The sequence below is a fragment of the Loxodonta africana genome, chromosome 3 (assembly GCF_030014295.1).
Source record: "Loxodonta africana isolate mLoxAfr1 chromosome 3, mLoxAfr1.hap2, whole genome shotgun sequence".
Lineage (NCBI taxonomy): Eukaryota > Metazoa > Chordata > Mammalia > Proboscidea > Elephantidae > Loxodonta > Loxodonta africana.
Window position 1 is genome coordinate 6,833,251 of NC_087344.1, and position 17,910 is coordinate 6,851,160.

Genomic DNA, 17,910 nt, shown 5'->3' on the forward strand with positions numbered 1-17,910 from the left:
TTGAACCAGACAGGGAAGGATGTATAAATATTTTAGATGGAGTTGGGCTTTCTTAATTTTCAAGAATTTTTCAAAGTCCTGTGTTCAAGGGGGGTATTACAACCTTGTGGGCTGAATTGGGACTAGTTTGGCTCCAGCTCTGCCACCACGACCTGTGCGATCTCTGCTGTGACGTAACTCTTTGAGCCTCAGTTTGATTTTACAATGGCGGGAGGGCATTTTTGCCCTTTCCAACCAAAAATAATCTGATGAGAGTGAAACTAAAAGAGAATAGTTGTTACACAGGCTTTATTCTTCTTTTTGCCAAGTGTCCTCTGAGTGCTTGTCCATGTCCCTCTTTTCTGTCTCTGTTACCATCTACAGTAACGGCAGGTAAGGTGACAGGCTCTTCCACTCACTAGCTGCAAACAGCTCCTAGCACAGCGGACCTAGGGCCGTCGGCCTGAATTCTCTCTGCAGAACGCTGTCTAGGATCCAGTTTGTGCCTGGAGAGTTGTGGATGGTAATTCTGCTGGGAAGTTGTAGACCAAAAGAAAACCTAGTTCATCTCCACCGGCCTTTGCCCTCTGGAGGGGCCTGGTGTGGGCCGTCTCCCTTGGGATGACCATCATGAAATCCACGTGTTCTTCCTAACGGACACAGCAAACTAACACCTCCACGGCAGCGTGGCCTCCATCAGCGCAGCTAGGACGTGGCCGGTACTCTCTCCTCTACTGAAACATTCTCTTGAAGCGCGGAGTTGGAGCTTGCCCTGCCATCCTCACGGTGACAGTGCTTGCTCTGGGGAGTGGTGGGGATTGGGATGGTCCTATCTCTGTGATGTCCCCAATCACCTGATGAAGTGGGTCTAGTAAGATCTTCATCTGGACAGGAGTCCATGGGTGGAATCTATGAACTGGGAACACATAACCAGTTGCCATCGAGTCAGTTTTGACTCTTGGTGACCCCATGTGTGTCAGAGTAGAACTGGGCTCTGTATGGTTTTCAGTAGCTGATTTTCCAGTAGATTGCCAGGCCTTTCTTCCAAGGCACCTCTGGGTGGACTTGAACCTCCAGCCTTTCGCTTAGCAGCTGAGCACATTCATCCTTTGCATTACCTGGGGGTTGTAGGAGCCCATCCACCTAAGCACCATCTGCCCTTAGAGGCCGAGCCGGGGAACCAGCCCTGCACTGCTGAAACTGAGTGCTCTCGCTTTGCTGTTCCTTTGCAAGGCAAATGGAGACTTTTGTGGAAGAGGAGTTCCACAGTGTCCTGACAGATGGCCTCCCTATTGACAGAAGTGTCCTTTCCTTCCGCCCTGCTTTTCTTCTTGTATTATGGAGTGGGTGGGCACCCCTGGGGGTGGCGTGTTTGAAATAGGTCCTCCTGCTTTCCATGTCTGTATGCTCAATAGAGGCCTACCCCACCTCACCCCTGGCCCCTTGACCTCCATCCACAGTGGCCAGAGTGTGTTCTCACTGGCACAGCTGGCCCAAGCATAGTGTAAGAGGAAGAACTGTCAAGTGCCGGGGCTGTGGGGTTTAAGCTGTGAGGACATGGGTGGACCACGCTGGCTGACCGAGTTCGCAGCTGGGGCGTCCTGTCAGGAGCTCACAGAAATCATGCTTCTTGTTCAAACCAAGCCAGACACCAAGGGTTCTGTAGTCACACAGTATTTTTGTAATGAGGTGAAATAGTGATGACAGTGGTGTGGAGAGATCTGAATTTAGTTCATTTAGGGAGCCTTAAGACCTCCTCTGCTGGAAGGTTTGCAGAGACTTCTCAACTGTGGAGAATTTGCTGCCCAAATGGGCAGAGGATATGGGGAAACTCTGAATACGTTTGGCGATTTAGTGGACTGGGTACGTGGGGGTCACATCCCAGGAACCCCTGCCACGGCTGACTGCCATGCACCATCGTCTGTTCAGGTTGGAGCTGGGGACATGGATGGCTTCCAGGCGGACACGGAGGAGGAGGAGGAAGAGGAGGGCGACTGCGTGATGGTGGACATCCCAGACGTTGGTGGTGAGAAGGGGTCGAGAACTCTGGGCGTGTTCCAGAAGAGCCTACGCACTCTCACTGCCTTGTAACAACGGGACTTGAGTTAGAAGATGAAGTGGGCCTGGTGGCAGGCAGGGGCCAGGCTGAGGAAGGAAGGAAGGGGCCCATTCCGTCACCTGTAAAGGCCAAGATCAGGCTTTACTCTGAGCTGTGGGAGGGCCCTGAGCTGAGGAGGGAGCAGGATGTGACTAGGGGTCAGAAGGGAGCACAGCTGCTTGGAAGGGACGCATCTCGGCTGCAGTTTTCCCCCTTTGCTCCCCACTGCGAGATCACAGCACATCCTAGAAGGCCTGGGCTGCTTCAGGCCCTGGTGACACGAGCATGGGGGGTGCTGCCAGCTAAGACACCCTCTCTTGCCTTCCAGAGGCCCAGACCCCATGTGGCACCTCCTCGGGAGCTGTGGGGTCGGTGAGAGTGGACACCTGTGAGGGCCCGCTGCCTGTGAGTGCGCTCCTCCTGTCCTGAGTGCCCGCGGCCCGCCGAGCTTGGTCAGTGATGAGGCGTCCTCGGCCGCGCCTCAGATACTTGAAAGTACTGCCGACCCCCTGGAAAGAGCACTTTGTCCGCTTGGCAGACCTCCCTGGAGGGCTGGAAAGTTTATATAGGATGTTTGACTAGTTCTTTTTGATACTTGTAAAAACTTCCCCAAAAGCTGCCTATTAACCTGCTCCTTTCAAAAAGCATTACTGCAGTGTGGCTCCATGCCTGGGCGCCTGTATGGCTGCGGCCCCATGTCAGGGGCTGGGGTCAGATGCTTGTAAATGAATTGGAACCCGCAGGTGGGCACCCTGGCAGGCATGTGTGATGTGGGTGCCTGGGCGTCACAAGGGGGGTTGTGTATAAACTTATTCTCTAGCCCAGACCTGGTCTGTCTCTGTTCTTTAAAAGTGCTGTGTCTGAGGGGGGTGCAGTCAGTCACCTGCCCCAGGCCTCTCGGCTAGGAGGGGACTACCCGCCTCCCCAACCTCCATGTCTGGTGCTACAGCATCTGCGCAGAACTTTACCCCTTCCCGACACGCTGTTCCACCTGCTGTCTTTAAACCCTCGCCGTCTCCGAGGGCCTTGAGTTGAAGGCGAGGGTCTGTCGGCACTGCTGGCTGGTCCTGCCTGCTCCTCCTGGGAGGGAGGCTGCCATGTGTGTTCCTACAAGGGTTGAGTGCAGCTCCTCCACTGAGAGCTGCCAGGACCTCAGCTCTGGCTTCCAGTCCTTGAGGCTGGATGAGAGCAGACTCCCGTGTGGGGCCACATAGCGAGGAAGTGTTAACCCAGTTGTCAGCCGCTGTCAAGCCAGTCTCCCGACTCATGGTGATGCCACACACAACTCAACGGGATGCTGCCCAGGCCTGCGCCGTCCCCGTGATCAGTTGCAGATTGGACCATTGTGATCCATGGGGTTTTCACTGGCTGGTTTTCAGATGTCGGTCACCAGGCCTTTCTTCCTAGTCCTGCTTAGTCTGGCAGCTCCACTGAAACCTCTTCGGCATCTTAGCAACACAACACGTAAGCCTCCAGGGATAGGTGGGTGGTGGCCATGTGTGAGGTGCATTGGCCAGGAGTCAAACCCACGCATTGAATGGAAGGTAAGAACTCTACCACTGAATCACCACTGCCCTTATCGCTGAAAGTGAGAAAGTATAAAAATAAGCCACAGGACCTCCTTGAGCAGCAAGTGAAGTTGTCAGACTGGTCCGGGGGTGCTGATGACTTACCCCTATTGGGCAGAGCCAAAGCCCAGCAAAGGCCTGAGGGGAGTGGGGTTGGGGCTTCATTCCTGGCCCTGTACATCCTTCCTCCCCTCCCCTTGTAATGAACCGTTTGCTCCTGTTCCCCCCAAAGAGGCCCAGCCAGCTCTCGGCCTACAGGAAGTGTTGTTGATCCTGTAGACGTGTGAGCTTTCCCTGTGGGTACAGCCGAGGCTGGGAGACTGGTCCTCTGGCCACAGGTTTCACTTCTGGTCACACCACCCCGGTTTCTCCCCTCTGCAGAGGTCCTGCTCTTCCCCACCTATTCGTCCCCCAGTTGCAGGGCAGAAGGCCTGGGCCTGGCCAGTCAGCCTTCCCCATCCCCATTCCTTCTGGAAGCTCTATGGGAGAATTGGTTCCGTTCTCTGGCTTCTAGAGGCCGCCTGCATTCCTTGGCTCAGGGCCCCTCCATCTTCAAAGCCGGCAGCTCAGCATATTCCTGTATTTCTGACCAACCTCCCTCTTGTAAGGACTCTGTGATTACACTGGACCCACTGAGTGATCCAGGATCACCTCCCACCTCAGGATCCTTCCCTTCATCTGCAAATCTGTTTTGCCTGTGAGGTACCACAGTCACAGGGCCCAGCGATTAGGACAGAGTTGTCGTTCTGCCACACACAGCGAGACGGCGAGTGAGCACTCACCCCACGGCTCGTGGGAGGCTCACGGCCCTTGGTTCCTGGGACCCCTGCACCAAGGGGGTGGCGGCTGTGATGCCACAGGTCTCCCAGGGAGAGACGTGAAACGGGAAGCCCATATGGGGCTCCTGGAATCCACGACCCCCACCCGGAACGCAGGTGTCTGCTCTCGAACCCTCCTCAAGAAGCCATCCAGGCCTGGTCGACTGTCCACCCCGCACACCACATGCTCCTCAAAATTAGCCACCAGAAAACTGTTCAAATATCCTGTTTATTCCACATCATAGTTAAGAAATAATTACAGATCTGTGCACTGGCAGCTGTGTCTCCCTCCCCTGCCGCCGTCAGCTGCACCCTCAGAGCAGCCTCCGCCACCAACACGGCATGGAGGGGCTCCAGGCTGGGTCTCCCGCCCCAGAAGGGCCCACAGCTGTCAGCTGTTGCCGGCCTGGTCCGCCATTAGCACGTTAACAGCCACGGGGACGCTGAGGTCACATGCCTCCGAGGGGGGCAGCGTCCCCAGATCCCCATGGGGCTGTGGGCACAGGCACATGTCAGCAACAGAGCCTAAGCCCCTCCGTTCTTCCACACGGCAGCTAACAGCCTCCATTGTCATGCCCCCCTCCAGGAGGTGGGAAGGCACCGGGCTGGGGTGGGAAGGGTTGGGGATCATGGACGAGCACGAGACAGACGGGGGCTGAGCTGACCCTGCTTTATTTCATGAGAGCTGCTCAATGACTGCCAGGAGCTCAGGTCTCAGCACACTCAAGTCTGGCCCGGCACCCGCGGCCTTCACGTCCTCAAGCACAGCTGGGTCCCACAAGAAGGTCAGGAGAGCTGAGGGCACCTGTGGTGGGAGACGCCTGGCCTCACCTCTGGCCTTTGTGCAGCAGAGGTCACGGCTCTGGGGCTACTCCTGGCCAGCGACAGCGCCCCATTCCCCTGGCCCAAACCCTAAAAGCTCAACACAGCACCCCACTGCCCTAGCCCAAACCCTAAAAGCCCAAGACAGCACCGCTCTCCCCTGGCCCAAACGCTAAAAGCCCAAGACAGCACCCCACTGCCCTAGCCCAAACCCTCGGAGCCCATGGATAGAACCTCCCTCCTAAACCCTTGGAACCCACGGACAGCACCCCACTGCCCCAGCCCAAACCCTCGGAGCCCACAGACAGCACCCTACTGCCCCAGCCCAAACCCTTGGAGCCCACATAGAGCACCCCACTCCCCCAGCCCAAACCCTCGGAGCCCAAGGACAGCACCCCACGGCCCCAGCCCAAACCCTCGGAGCCCGTGCACAGCCTGGCACTCCCAAGCCTCCAAGCCTTGCCCAGGCCCCCTCCCCCGGCAGCCTCCTCAGCCACTCCAGTCTCTGCAGCATTTCTCATCCCACCTTGACTCTGCTTCCCCCCGAGTGTTAACTAATGCTCCCGCTGTCCCCATTTTACAGATGGGGATGAGGCAGACAGAAGTCAGGAACTCACTCCACGTTCTACTGTAAGTGCAGAGGTCGGGTCCTTCAGCGCCACCCCACACTGAGGAGTAACCCCCCACCGGGAGTGTCGGCCAGACCCCCGGAGCCTGCCACTGTGCTCACCAGCCCACACTCGTTGAAGGCCAGGTTCTCGTCCTCCGATAGCCTCTGTCCCCCCAAGGCCAGAAGCTCAAAGGGCAGCCAGTCGTTCTGTAGGGCCTCCCTCACAAAGGCATAGAGTGCGGACAGCCGCTCCCGGGCGTAGAAGGTCCCTGGGGACAGCGTGGGGCAGGAAGCGGTCAGGGCAGGGCCGGGGCCAGCAGCGCCCCGACCAGGGCCATGTCCATCCCCTGCCGGGGACACGCACCCTGCAGCAGGCAGCCGTCGGGCAGGCGCACACGCAGCAGCGTGTATGTGTACTTGCGCAGCTCGCGCTGCTCCTCCTTCTCCCGCATGGCCTTGGTCCGCAGCACGCTCAGCCGCTCCACCGCATCGGCCCTGGGGGGCGAGCCGCTCAGCGGGGCCGGGCCGCACACCCACCCCCCACCCGGCGGGGGCCTCTGCCCACCTCAGCCTCTGCTCCCGCCGGATCTCTTCAGCTGTCAGCGTGAAGAAGTCCCCAGGCAGGTCGAACTGCGCGGCCAGGGCCGAGGGCCGGAAGACGCGGCGCTGGCGGTCCAGCCTGGCCCGCACGGGCTCTGCACCCAGTAGCTGCTCCTTGTGCCGCTCCAGGTTCTGCGGCTGCGCCTGGGCCGCCTCGCCCAGCACGTAGAACTCCTCAGGGTCCTCTGTGGTACGGCACGGGCACTACAGCCACTCAGTCCCTGTCACAGCAGGGAGGCACCCCCCACCGTTGGGCTAGGCCCTCGGCCGCCCCTTACCCTGGTCGGGAACTGGAAGCATCACCTTCTGGAACCCGATGGCCTCAAAGAACTCGTGGGCCCCTTCCAGGCAGTGAATGCGCTCCTGGGGGTGGAGCCAGGGGTCAGGCAGGCGGGGCCCAGGGTCTCCATGAGCTCTGTGTTCCCCTGCCCACACCCCACAGCCCGGACTCCTGCACTCTGGCTGGGGGCAAAGCCCCGGACACCATCTGCAGAGCTGAGCGCAGACACATGCTTCAAAGGAAAGGCTGGGGCTTGCGGCAGCTCCTTAGGGGGCCAGTGTGCTGGGGTGGGGAGCAGGCCACGCAGGGCTGACAGTCAGTGTCTGACGCCCGTCCCAGGAGTACAGGCCAGGCCAGAGCCCTCAACTTCTCAAAAGAAGCCAAAGTCTGCGCTTGAGTGAAACCTCCCCAACGCCGCCATGTTCCCCACACATTCAAGCTGAAGACAAGGCAAGACACGCTGCAAAGATGGAGTCCCTGGTGGCACAAACGGCTAAGCACTTGACTACTAGCTGAACAGCTGGTGGTTCGAACCCACCCAGAGGCACCTCAGAAGAAAGGCCTGGCAACGTGCTTCCGAAAGGTCACAGCCTTGAGAACCCTATGGGGCACAGTCTACTCTGCATGCGTGGGGTCGCAGGGAGTCGGAGTCGACTTGATGGCACATGACAATAGCTGAGCACCACGATGCACAAGCAGAAGGCGAAACACCTCGAGGGCTGCATGCACCTGGGGAAGGCAGCCTGCTATGGGGCCACTGTCCTGACCCCCGGGGCCTGTGAGTGGGGCCTTGTTTGGAAATGGGGTCTCTGCAGATGATGTCAGTTTACACGAGGTCACGCTGTAGTCGGATGGGTCCTCATCCCACATGACTGGTGTCCTTCTAAGAGGAGGGAGATGTGCACAGAGACCACCGAGGGCCGATGCCACGCGAAGACGGAGGCAGAGAGGGAGTAACGCAGCCAGAAGCCAAGGAACGCCTGCAGCCCCAGGAGCTGGAGGAGACCAGCAAGCATCCTTCCCTCGAGCTTTCGGGGAGAGCCTGGCTCTGCCCGCATCCTCTGGCCTCCAGGACAGTGAGGAGCAGTGTGGGCTGTTTTAAGCCCATCTACGGCGCTGTGCTCCTGCCACTGGCAGACAGTAGCTCTCACCTGGAACACCTTGTTTTGCAGCTTGATCTTCCGGTACTTCTCCTCCTCAGGGTGCAAGTGGATATTGTCCAGGTACCTGTGGGGGTAGGGGTTGGGGAGATGGGACAGCACTCAGCCACACTCCACCTCATTCTCAGAGGGAGACGGTGGCATGGGACCCAGGGCTGGAACTCACTCCCCGAAGCTCACAGCCTGCACTGGGACAGGAGCCCCTGCTGCCCTCCCTGCTCTGCCTGGGTCCTGCCCCCAGCATGGAGACCTAGACACCTGGGCACCCCAAGTAACCATGGTAATGGGGTGGTGGACAGAGCCAGAACAGCTGACCACCAGAGCTGATAGGGCCGCCCCACCCAGGGAGTGCTTGCAGGGCAATTGCCTTGGATCGGGGGGGTGCTTCCGAGCCCACCCAGACCTGTTCAATCCCACACAGAGTGGGGTCTCCACCCTGCCTCGTCCACACAGTCATCCTTTGATGATCCTGAAGGGAAGCCTGGGATGGGAACCCGATTAGGTATACCCCTTTGTTTCATCACAGATGGGTAAACTGAGGCCCAAAGGGGCAAGCGTCACTTCCTGAGCAGCACAATCCCAGCCCGGTGACCTTCCCAGCTCGGCCTCAGCAGGTTGAGGTGCGCTGCTGCACGGCGGGGCTCAGCGAGGGCCCCCACTCACTTGGCGATGGTGTCCACACCCAGCTTCACCCGGTCCCGGTCTTTGTTGAACGTGTGGATCTTCATGATGGAGGCGGCCACCGGGTCCGTGGAGAAATGCTGGGGAGGGAGGGAGCCATTGGAAACCAAGCCCAGGAGCCCCTGGGTGGTAAAGACCGGTTAAATGTCCTCAAGGCTGGAGGCTTAGGTCTACCCAGGGGTGCTTCAGAAGAAAGGCCTGAAGATCTACTTCTGAAAAATCGGCTGTGGAAAAACCTACAGAACGCAGTTCTGCTCTGACATCCATGCGGTCCCCATGAGTTGGGACTGCTGCCACAGCAGCTGGTAAGACACCTATTTAAAACATACATAAACCAAAAAATGATGATACAAAAAAACAAAAAGAAAACAACCCCTCACGCCCAGAGGCCAAACTGCCTGGGCAACCTGTCCCCTCAACACTCAGATGACAGTAACAACAGCAGTAACAACCGTCCCGAGGCGCCTCTCGGCGGAGCAGCAGCCCTTAACGGAAGCCGATTCAGTGAGACGAGCAGCAGGTCCTTCCAGCCTCCAGCCCGGCCCGGCCCCTCCTCCAGGGGCCAGGGGGCCACAGCCAGAAAGGATGGCCTTCCCTGGGCCTTCTCGGGGCGGATCCGACTCCACTGCTCCCTGCCCTGTGCTCCAGCGCTACAGCTTCACATGGCACTTACCATGCTTCACGTGGCATTCACCACACCCGGAGCCCCCGCCACACAGCCCACCAACCCTCCAACCTGCTCTCGGCCCTGCAAGTCATCCTGTCACAACTCCCGGTTTTCAGACGAAGAAACAGACCGAGAGATGTCAAGTGCCTCGTCCAGCGTCATAGGCGTGACAGGCGGCAGGGACAGGATGCAGCTGAGGCCTGGGACCCCTCCGTGGGCAGGTGCATGTGTGAGTGGCAGAAGACCTGAAACACCAACAGTGGCACTGATGTACCCTCTCACAGCCCCTCTCCCAGCATCCCAGCTGCCTGAAGGAAAGAGAAGGAAGGAGCCACGGCTGGTACCCTAGAATCGCAGAGCACCTGGTGACCCACCAAGTGGGCGCCCTGGGGACTGCCAACACGTCCCAGGGGAGACAAGTCTGTTCGTGCACAGGACGACAGCTGCCTGGCCGCCCCCATGTGTCTCTCTGGAGCTCTAGAGTTGGGGGCTGTGTGGTGGGCAGGGCTGCTCCACATAGGCTGGAGGCCTAGACTTGGGAGCACTGCTCGCTACTAGTAGATTCCTCACCTGGGAGACATGGCAGGATACAGGTGACTCAGCAGTCTTGGATGCTGGCCCCGGGCCTGACATGGGCAGGCTCACAGCTCCTGGGGGCAGAGGTGGGGACTCTACCTACCTACCCCAGCCCTTTGCCCTCAGGTGCACAGGTGAGCCTCCAGCAGCGACAGTGGCATCAAACTGAGTCAGTGCTCCAGCCAACTTAAAAGTGGGGACAGTCTGCCAATTGAGTGGTGGGGCAGGGAGGGGAACCCATGCAGAGAGAGGAGGGAACGAGACAGAAGAGCATCCTCAGGACATGGCCCAGGCCAGGCCAGGCTTAGAAGACCCCCCGCCGCTGCCCCCAGCCAGAACTCCCTCGGGACTCAGCCCCCGGGGATGGGCACCCCCACCCCGGGAAGAGCTGCAGCTCCAAACAAGGCTCTCAGAGGCTCCCCGGCGACCTGCAGTCTTGTTTAAATGAACAGCTGCGTGAGCAGACAAGGCGCGAAGGAAGAGAATGTCCGGGAAGGGACCTGAAGCCATATTGGGGTTCACTACTTTGTGATTAAAGTCAGACTTCATTTCAGGGGGAAAAGGCAGGCATTTTCAATAAACAGTGTTGGGGAAAAAAATGGATAGCAAGCTGGAAAAAATAGCATGGGATCCGTATCATACTTTACACTGGGGTGCACTCTGGTTGTACCGAAGCTTTAACTACTAAAACACGAAAAACAAAGCAAAGAGTACTAAAGAAACCATGAGACAACTATTCTCAGGGAAAACCCCACTGCTGTCGCGTTGATACTGCTGCAGAGCAACCCCACAGAGGTTCCCAGCCGGTAAATCTCTACAGGAGCAGACTGCCACCTTCCTCCTATGGAGCCACTGGCGGTTTTGAACTGCTGACCTTCCAGTTAGCAGCTGAGTGCTTTACCATTGGGCTTCCAGGGCTCCTCTGTGTAATCACTGGGGTCCTTAAAAGGGGAAGAAGGAGGCAGGAGAGAGAGAACCAGAGGGAAGGCAGCGTGAGAAGGATCAGGACTCAGCTGACAAGCTTAGAGAATGGAAGAAGGGACCGAGCGCCAAGGAGTGTAGGCAGCCTCTGGAAGCTGCAGAAGGCCTAGAAATGGATTCTACCCTGTAGCCTCTGGAAGGAATTCAGCCCTGTCCACAGCTTGATTCTCCCCTAAGAGCTTCCAGGAGGAGTGCAACCTTGTTGACGGCCTGATTTTGCAACGCATTTTGGGTTTCTGACCCTCAGAACTATAGGTCAGTTTACTGGCAGTGGGAGTGGGTTTTAAGCCACCATGCTTGCGGTCACATATTCCAGCAGCAATCAGAAACTCATACTCTGGATAAAAGGCATTCGATGTTCTTTGTGCTACTCTTATACCCCTACTTTAAATTTGAAATTACTTGCAAAGAAGACTTACAAAGAAAAAAAATAACATGGAAATTCTTTTTCAACTGTTATCTCCATGCTGATACCTTAACTGTGGACGGTAGGTAACCTTTTATGTAAAACAAAACCAAGTGGGGCAGAGATATAAGTACATTGATAGTTTGTACATACAGGTAATCCCTGACTTACGACATACTCAAGTTACGGCAAACCGCACTTAACGACTGTTGTTTTTTTTTGTACGTCTCTTCGTTAACGATACGCTGCAGCGTGTAATTTGCTGATGTTGCCATTCTCAGTGAACGCTGGCAGATGTTCAACTTTAAGATTTACCATTCAAAACACTGCCAGGTTTATAAAGGTACTGATAATAGAAGACAATAATGATGAAAACTAAAAAAAAAAAAAAAAGGTATCCAGCTCATGTCAGAACCGACTTACGACAGAGTTGTAGGAATGGGACCGTGTCATAAGTCAGCGACCACCTGTACCTGGCATAGCTCTGTAAAGGGGCCTTAACTCCTCCAGAGAGGGGTGGCTGAGAAAGAAGCAGACAGCAGCTTTTCTCCATCAACCCTTTTGTACCTTTTCAATTCTGTACCACACATTAGCATTACCTTTTTAAAGAGATTAAAACAGAAACAAAAACCAACCAACCAACCAACACAAATATGATAAAAGCAATTGTAGGACTTTACAAGGGGCCTGTACCAACCAAGGTTCCTGGGGGTGTGGGTGGGGGACACGGGGTGCCGCTCACCGAGAGAATGGCCTCTTTGATATGGGCGTCCCGCTGGTCCTTCCTCAGGATGGCCCCCGTGAGCGGGCAGGTAAAGTACACACCAGCCACTGCCGGGTGGGCCGAGCCTTCCTCTCTGGGCTCAGAGACCTGGGGGCAATAGTGTCTGGGGGTGAGGCCTTGGAGCCAGGCCTCCCTGATCCCAGCCCTGCCTCTGCCACCAATTAGCCACAGGGCACCTCAGACCAACGACTGAAGCCTGCACCCCCACCCCAGTCAGCCTTCTGGTCTGTAAAATGTCCATGCGGATGACCTCCAGATGAAATGAGGTCGGGAATGTAAAAGCACTTAGCAGCTCCTGACACCGAGTGAGTGAGCACCCAACACATGCAGCAGCCCTGGCTCCTGCTGCTCCTGGGTGGGAAGTCAGGACTCACCGGCACCCTGGCCTTTCCTGAGGCCACAATCTCTAGGAGCTCTTCCAATCTAAAATGTGGTGAGTCCTCACTGGCCAAGCTGCTTGGAACCCCCTTCCGGCCCTCTCCCCTTTGAAGCCCACCACCTACAGGAAGGCCCCCCCTGATTACACCCGTCTCCACTGATCCTCCTGCCTCAGAGAAGGAAGGCAGCAGAGGGCAGTGCTGAGGGAACCAGCTTTGGGGTCAGACAGACCGGGGCTCCAGTCCTGGCCCTGCCAAGGACAGCTGCCTTCACTTCTCTGAACCTCAGTTTTGTCTTCTGAAAACTGCAGGCTCTAACAGCACCCACAGTCCCAGGGTCACAGGGAGGAACCCAAGCCGGGCATCACTGGATGCTGAGCCCCACCGGCCCCAGGTGACACCATGTTCGACTGTTCAAGGCAGGGTTTCCCCAGTCCCCCCTTGGAGCTCCAAGGGCAGGGGTGACTACAACGTCTCTTCTGCGCCCCCCCCCCCCGCCCCCACACCAGGTACTCTTAGCATGCAGCTGGTGATGAGGAAATGGCCAACTACACCAATGCAGGCAAGAATCTGGGTGAGCCCTCTACAGGAGCCCAAGCTCCCCTCCAGGCCCTCCCTCCAGGCTTTTACCACATGGGTCTCCGGAGACTCCAGGCTCCCACTGACGGTCGCTTCTGCTTGAAGTTCCTTTCTCACTGGAAGGGGAGACAGGAGGGAGAGGCAAAGATGGGATGGCGTGGGGGCCCCTGTCCCACCCAGAGACCCCACGCACATGCTTGGTATAAATGCAAGGCCAGCCCCCTCCCCAGGCCCTCCCCCTTCTGAGGGTCAAGTTCTGGTCCCTCGCCAGGACCACCTCCCCCTGTCCTTGCCGACCATCTGCTCTCCCTCCCCCAAGTCTCAGCTTCCATCCCCTTCCTGGAAGAAGCTCCCTGACCCCGAGCCCCCCAACTAGATCAGGCCGCAAACCTACCTTTCACCCTGCACATGCCCTTCACACTCTAACAACTGCGACCTTACACCCCCGCCCCCCCCCCCCCCCCCGCCAAAGTCATCAGTCGAGTCACCGTTTTCACCCAGAGCCAAGCACGGGGTCCGGGACCTGTAAACTGCTCACCCTGGCTCCGGATGGAGTCCTGCGATGCGGGGGCCCGGCCCCGGGGCTGCTTCTGCTCAAGCCGGGCCAGGGCCGCGGCAGCTGCCATCTGCGCCTCATTAGTGGGACCCTGGCGAGGCTGCCTGGGGGCCGGCTGGTTGGGCTTGTCTTTGGGGGCCTTCTCCCTGGGGCCAGATGGAGGGACGCTGAATGAGCAAGGCTGATGTGGGGTCCACGGAAGCTTCTAATCAGCCTTCCACCACCTGCCCCTCTTTCCAAGGCACCCCCACGGCAAAGGCACAGTTTACTGCAGGTGAGAAGCCCCTGGGGCAGGAGAGTGTGGGTGTACTCCAGCTCTGCCACTTCAGGCAAGTCCTGCATCCAACCTGGGCCTCAGTGCTCCCACCTGTAAAATGGGGGCAACAGCACCCCTACACAGGGCAATGGTAGGATGACGTATGTGTAAAAGCACCCTAACATCTTAAAGGACTGACAGACTCATCTCTCCTCCTCTCTCCCTTCCACGAAGGGCTCAGTGCTTACCGTCTACAATAACGTCACAGCTTCATTTACTGGGCGCCTACTGTGTGTGTCAGACACTGGGCCTGGTGCTGGCTGGGACTCGGCTTGCTCCCACCTCATTACGAGCCTCTGAGGGAGGTTTTCAGACCCCTCTCACAAACAAGAGGTTCACGACGTTCACGTAACGTAACGTGCCCTGGTTACACCACATTGGTGGCAGGCCTGTAGGGTCGGCCAACGATGGAACGAATTCACACCATGCCAGGCACCGGGCAAAGTGTTATACAGAAACCTTGTCAACTTCATCTCCATCCTCTGGACTGAGGACAGCCGTGACCCCCACCTGAGGGATGGCTGGGTGTCACCAACAGTTTGCTCTCAGCTACTAACCTAATGGTTGGCGATTCGAACCACCCAGCGGTGCCACAGAAGAAAAGCTGGATGATCTGCTTTGGTAAAGATTACAGCCGAGCAAACCTTGTCAGGGAGTTCTACTCTATAACACACAGATTGCTGTAAGCTGGAATCAACTTGATGCCAAAGGGTTTGGTTTTAGTTTTGGAGGGATGACTTCCTGACCTACTGGGCGATAAGCATGAGCATGGCCTGGCCCTGAGTGTTTCTGGCAGAGAGGCCCTTTCCCTGAAGCTGGCTGGACTCCTCTGCCTTGCCCGCCTTCTGCCCTCGACACCTGCTCCTGACCCAGCTGCTACATCCATCCACGGAACCTTGTCAGGACCCAAAGCTCTTGGGTCATGCCCCTCACCCCCCTTCTCTATCATCCCCTTGACCTTTCCCGACTCTCCAGTCCTCCCCACAGCACCAGCAGGGTCTGAGGACCTCAGCATGGAGGAAAAGGTAAGTCATGGAGACTCCCCCAAGCTCCACCTGCTTTCTAGATCTTTCTATAAAAACCACATTTCCCAGAACACCTCATGTGCTGCCCCTCGAGGAGTCCTCCGCGGGGCAGCCAGGGGAGTCCTCCTAAACCCTAAGCCAGTGCTTGGCACACCTCTGCGAAACGCACCATATCACATGGAGAACAAGACCGCAGAGCCTCCCTGTGGCTAGTGAGGCCCTCACAACCAGCCGTCTCCCTTGTTTGCACCTCTCCATCCACAGGGGTCTCCAGGCTGTTCTCAAAACATGCCCAGCTGTTCCCGCCACACACCCGGAATGTCCCACAGCGGGGCGGGATGAGGAAAGGGGGTCTGGGGCTGCTGTGGGGACAGGTGGAGGGTGCTGAGATCCACATGGCCGAGTCTCTCACCTCATCCAGGGTCTCGGTGCCACTGTCGCCTTCTCAGAAAAACCCTCTCAGAGCACCTACCAGTGCTCTACACCTCTGACTGGACCCTGCTTATTTTTCCTCCTGGTCCTGAGCACCACCTGACCCTTCATGATCTAGTTATTGGCCTATCTGTCCATCGGCCCCTGCTAGAAGGTGACCTCCAGGAGATGGGCAGACTGCTGGACACGTGAGCCTCACGCATGCTTCCCCACACACCCCGAGTCACTGAGCCATGTCCTGTCCAGATAAGTCACAGAAGGCTGCCCGTCCCTCCCCCCTGCTAGGCCTCCAGTCTGACTCAGCATCACCACCACAGCCTGCCACACAAAGTTCTCGCTGCTCCAGCCCCCTCTCCACCCACTATTTGTTGGATAAATGAACAAACCCCCTTGTCTTGCCCACTGCTCTCCCCATCTCTCCCCAAGGAGGCACCGAGTCAATTCCGACTCACAGCAACCCTATAAGACAGAGCAGAACTGCCCCACAGGGTTTCTGCGGAGCAGCTGGCAGATTCAAACTGCCAACATTTTAGTTAGCAGCCGAGCTCCTAACCACTGTGTTACCAGGGCTCCTATCTCTGCCCAGCCACCGATTTTGTCCCTGGATGGCACAAACAGTTAAACGCTCAACTACTAGCCAAAAAGTTAGCAGTTGAAACCCACCCAGAGGTGCCTCTGAAGAAAAGTCTGGCAATCTGCTTCTGAAAAGCCACAGCCTTGAAAACCCTAAGGAGCACAGAGCTTCTCTGCACACACGGGGTTGCCATGAGTCAGAACCCACTTGAGAGCAACTAACGATAACAAACATGGTCTCCCTTACTCACGGACCTGGCCCTCATGGGCCTCCTGCGTCCTGCTCAGCTTATGCTCCTAAGAACTCCTGTGACAGATGACTCAATGCCCTCATGTGACCCCACCCTTCCTCACCCACCCCCATAGCCTCCCGATTCCCACGGCCCCCCCTTCCTGCATCTCCGCCAACCCCCTCCCAAGCCCCACCTCTTCACCATTGCCTCCATTATTCCTCAGACCCCTCCCCACGCTGACATCTTTCCCCAGTCACTCCCAATCCTAGGCCCACTCTCTCAGTCCACACTCTCCCTCCAGGGCCCCCTGCAGCAGGCCCTGCCCCTTCCAGACTCCCTTGTCTCATACCCCTCCAAGGGTCTTCCTCCTCAGACACACCGGTCCTCTGAGGCTCCCTTCCTCACCCCTGCCACCTCTTCACAGTCTCCTGAGCACCAGCCACTCACACCCCCTGCCCAGAGCTTCCGTCTAGTCCCACGGCCTTCTCTTCCTCAAGTTCTCCCCTGATAAGTCACAGAAGCTTGACTCTTCATCCTACCTCTCGTCCCCTCCCCTCAATTCTCCTCCAAAGCCTCCCTAAATCATCACACGTTCCCCCAGCTCCCCACCTCCACCCACCGCCCTCCTCCAAACCTTCCCCTACCCCTCCCAACACCCCCAATTCGCCCAGACCTCCCACAGCAGTGACATACCTTCCAACAACTGTCTAGGGCCGCCAGAACTTCCAGACTCTGTAGGCTCCCCCTCCAGTTCACCCCCGTCCTCCCACGTACCCCAGAACCAGAGACCAGAACCTCTATTTCCGTGGACACCGAGCCTCGCAACGACTCTGCGCGACCCAAGTCGTACCTCCTCCTCCAGGATCAGCCCCAATCTCTGCCCATCTACACCCCCAAGACAACCCCAGTCTGTTAAAGGTCCCCTGCCCGCCCCGCCCCCTCAAGCTTCGCCTTTCCTGCCCCGCCCCCTTACGACCCTCTCCTCCCCCTCTTGCCCCGCCTCCCGGGGTCTCGCGCCCTGACTCCCCGCAGCCCCTCCCAACACCCCCTGCCCCTGAGGTCTCAGACCCCTCTCCTGCCCTCCCCGCCCCCTAGGCCGCAAACCCCTGCGCCTATCCCTCACCCCACTGAGTCTGTGAGCTTCTGACCGGGCCCTGCGCCCTTGAACTTGATGTCGGCCTTGATCTCCTGGAAGAACTTTTTCATGGTGACAGGTGGCCCGGCGGCAGAGCGCCGCGGGACGCGAGGGCGCAGGGCCCACTCCGGGAGGGGCCAGCTGGAACCAACAACCGGAAGGAAGGGCCCGTATCGCCGGAAGTTCCGCCTTCGCGTAGCCGCCCACGTGACAATCGGCTTGGCGCGCCGCTCTAGCCCCCTGCCACTCGCTGGCGCGTGCTGACAGCTCTGCGCTTTCTCGGTGGTTCTTCAGACTCGGTTGCAGAGGGCAGGGGGCGCGCTTTTTGCTAGTCGCTGTGCCTGGACGCCGTTCACAGCGTTCCCCAAGGGTGACAAGAGAGGGAAGGGCAGGCGCACTAACCCCGTCGGGAAAAGCGCTGGCCACGTCCTTGTCCGTGTTCAGGAACCTTTCCTGGCTCCCCAGCGCTTATGTGATGAAGTCCCGATTCAACCAGACGTTCAAGGCCCGCACGACCCAGGCCCATTTTCAACCCTAATCACTCCCACTTACACTGTGTGGGAGGCCTTACAGAAGAGGACACACCGAGCTAGAGGCTGGGGATCCACCGCGGCGGACAAGACAGAGAAACAGGTTAACAGTGGCAAAGGAGAT

General features: G+C 57.8%; 2 protein-coding genes across 7 annotated transcripts in view; one reads left to right on the plus strand and one right to left on the minus strand.

The window, feature by feature from the left end:
• CHAF1A (chromatin assembly factor 1 subunit A) overlaps positions 1-3,483 on the plus strand; it is a 38,742-nt gene extending 35,259 nt beyond the window's left edge. For 3 of the 6 annotated variants that reach the window (XM_064280317.1, XM_064280319.1, XM_064280318.1), the window contains 2 exons: positions 1,909-2,005; positions 2,406-3,479. In XM_064280317.1, the coding sequence (XP_064136387.1) occupies positions 1,909-2,005; positions 2,406-2,506 (198 nt within the window). In that variant the 3' untranslated portion in view covers positions 2,507-3,479. Of the gene's footprint in view, positions 1-1,908; positions 2,006-2,405 lie in introns of all 6 variants that reach the window. The other 3 variants (XM_003421930.4, XM_064280315.1, XM_064280316.1) reach the window with 2 other exon arrangements.
• A 1,190-nt stretch (positions 3,484-4,673) lies between these two features.
• UBXN6 (UBX domain protein 6) lies at positions 4,674-17,432 on the minus strand. The gene is made up of 11 exons (XM_064280320.1): positions 17,245-17,432; positions 13,525-13,688; positions 13,038-13,102; positions 11,989-12,117; positions 8,599-8,696; positions 7,927-8,002; positions 6,774-6,858; positions 6,461-6,680; positions 6,260-6,390; positions 6,016-6,164; positions 4,674-5,268 (listed from the first exon to the last, which is right to left on the minus strand). The coding sequence occupies exons 1-11, from the start codon at positions 17,325-17,327 to the stop codon at positions 5,140-5,142; spliced, it is 1,329 nt and encodes a 442-aa protein (XP_064136390.1). The 5' UTR covers positions 17,328-17,432; the 3' UTR covers positions 4,674-5,139.
• Between the last annotated feature and the right edge of the window lie 478 nt (positions 17,433-17,910).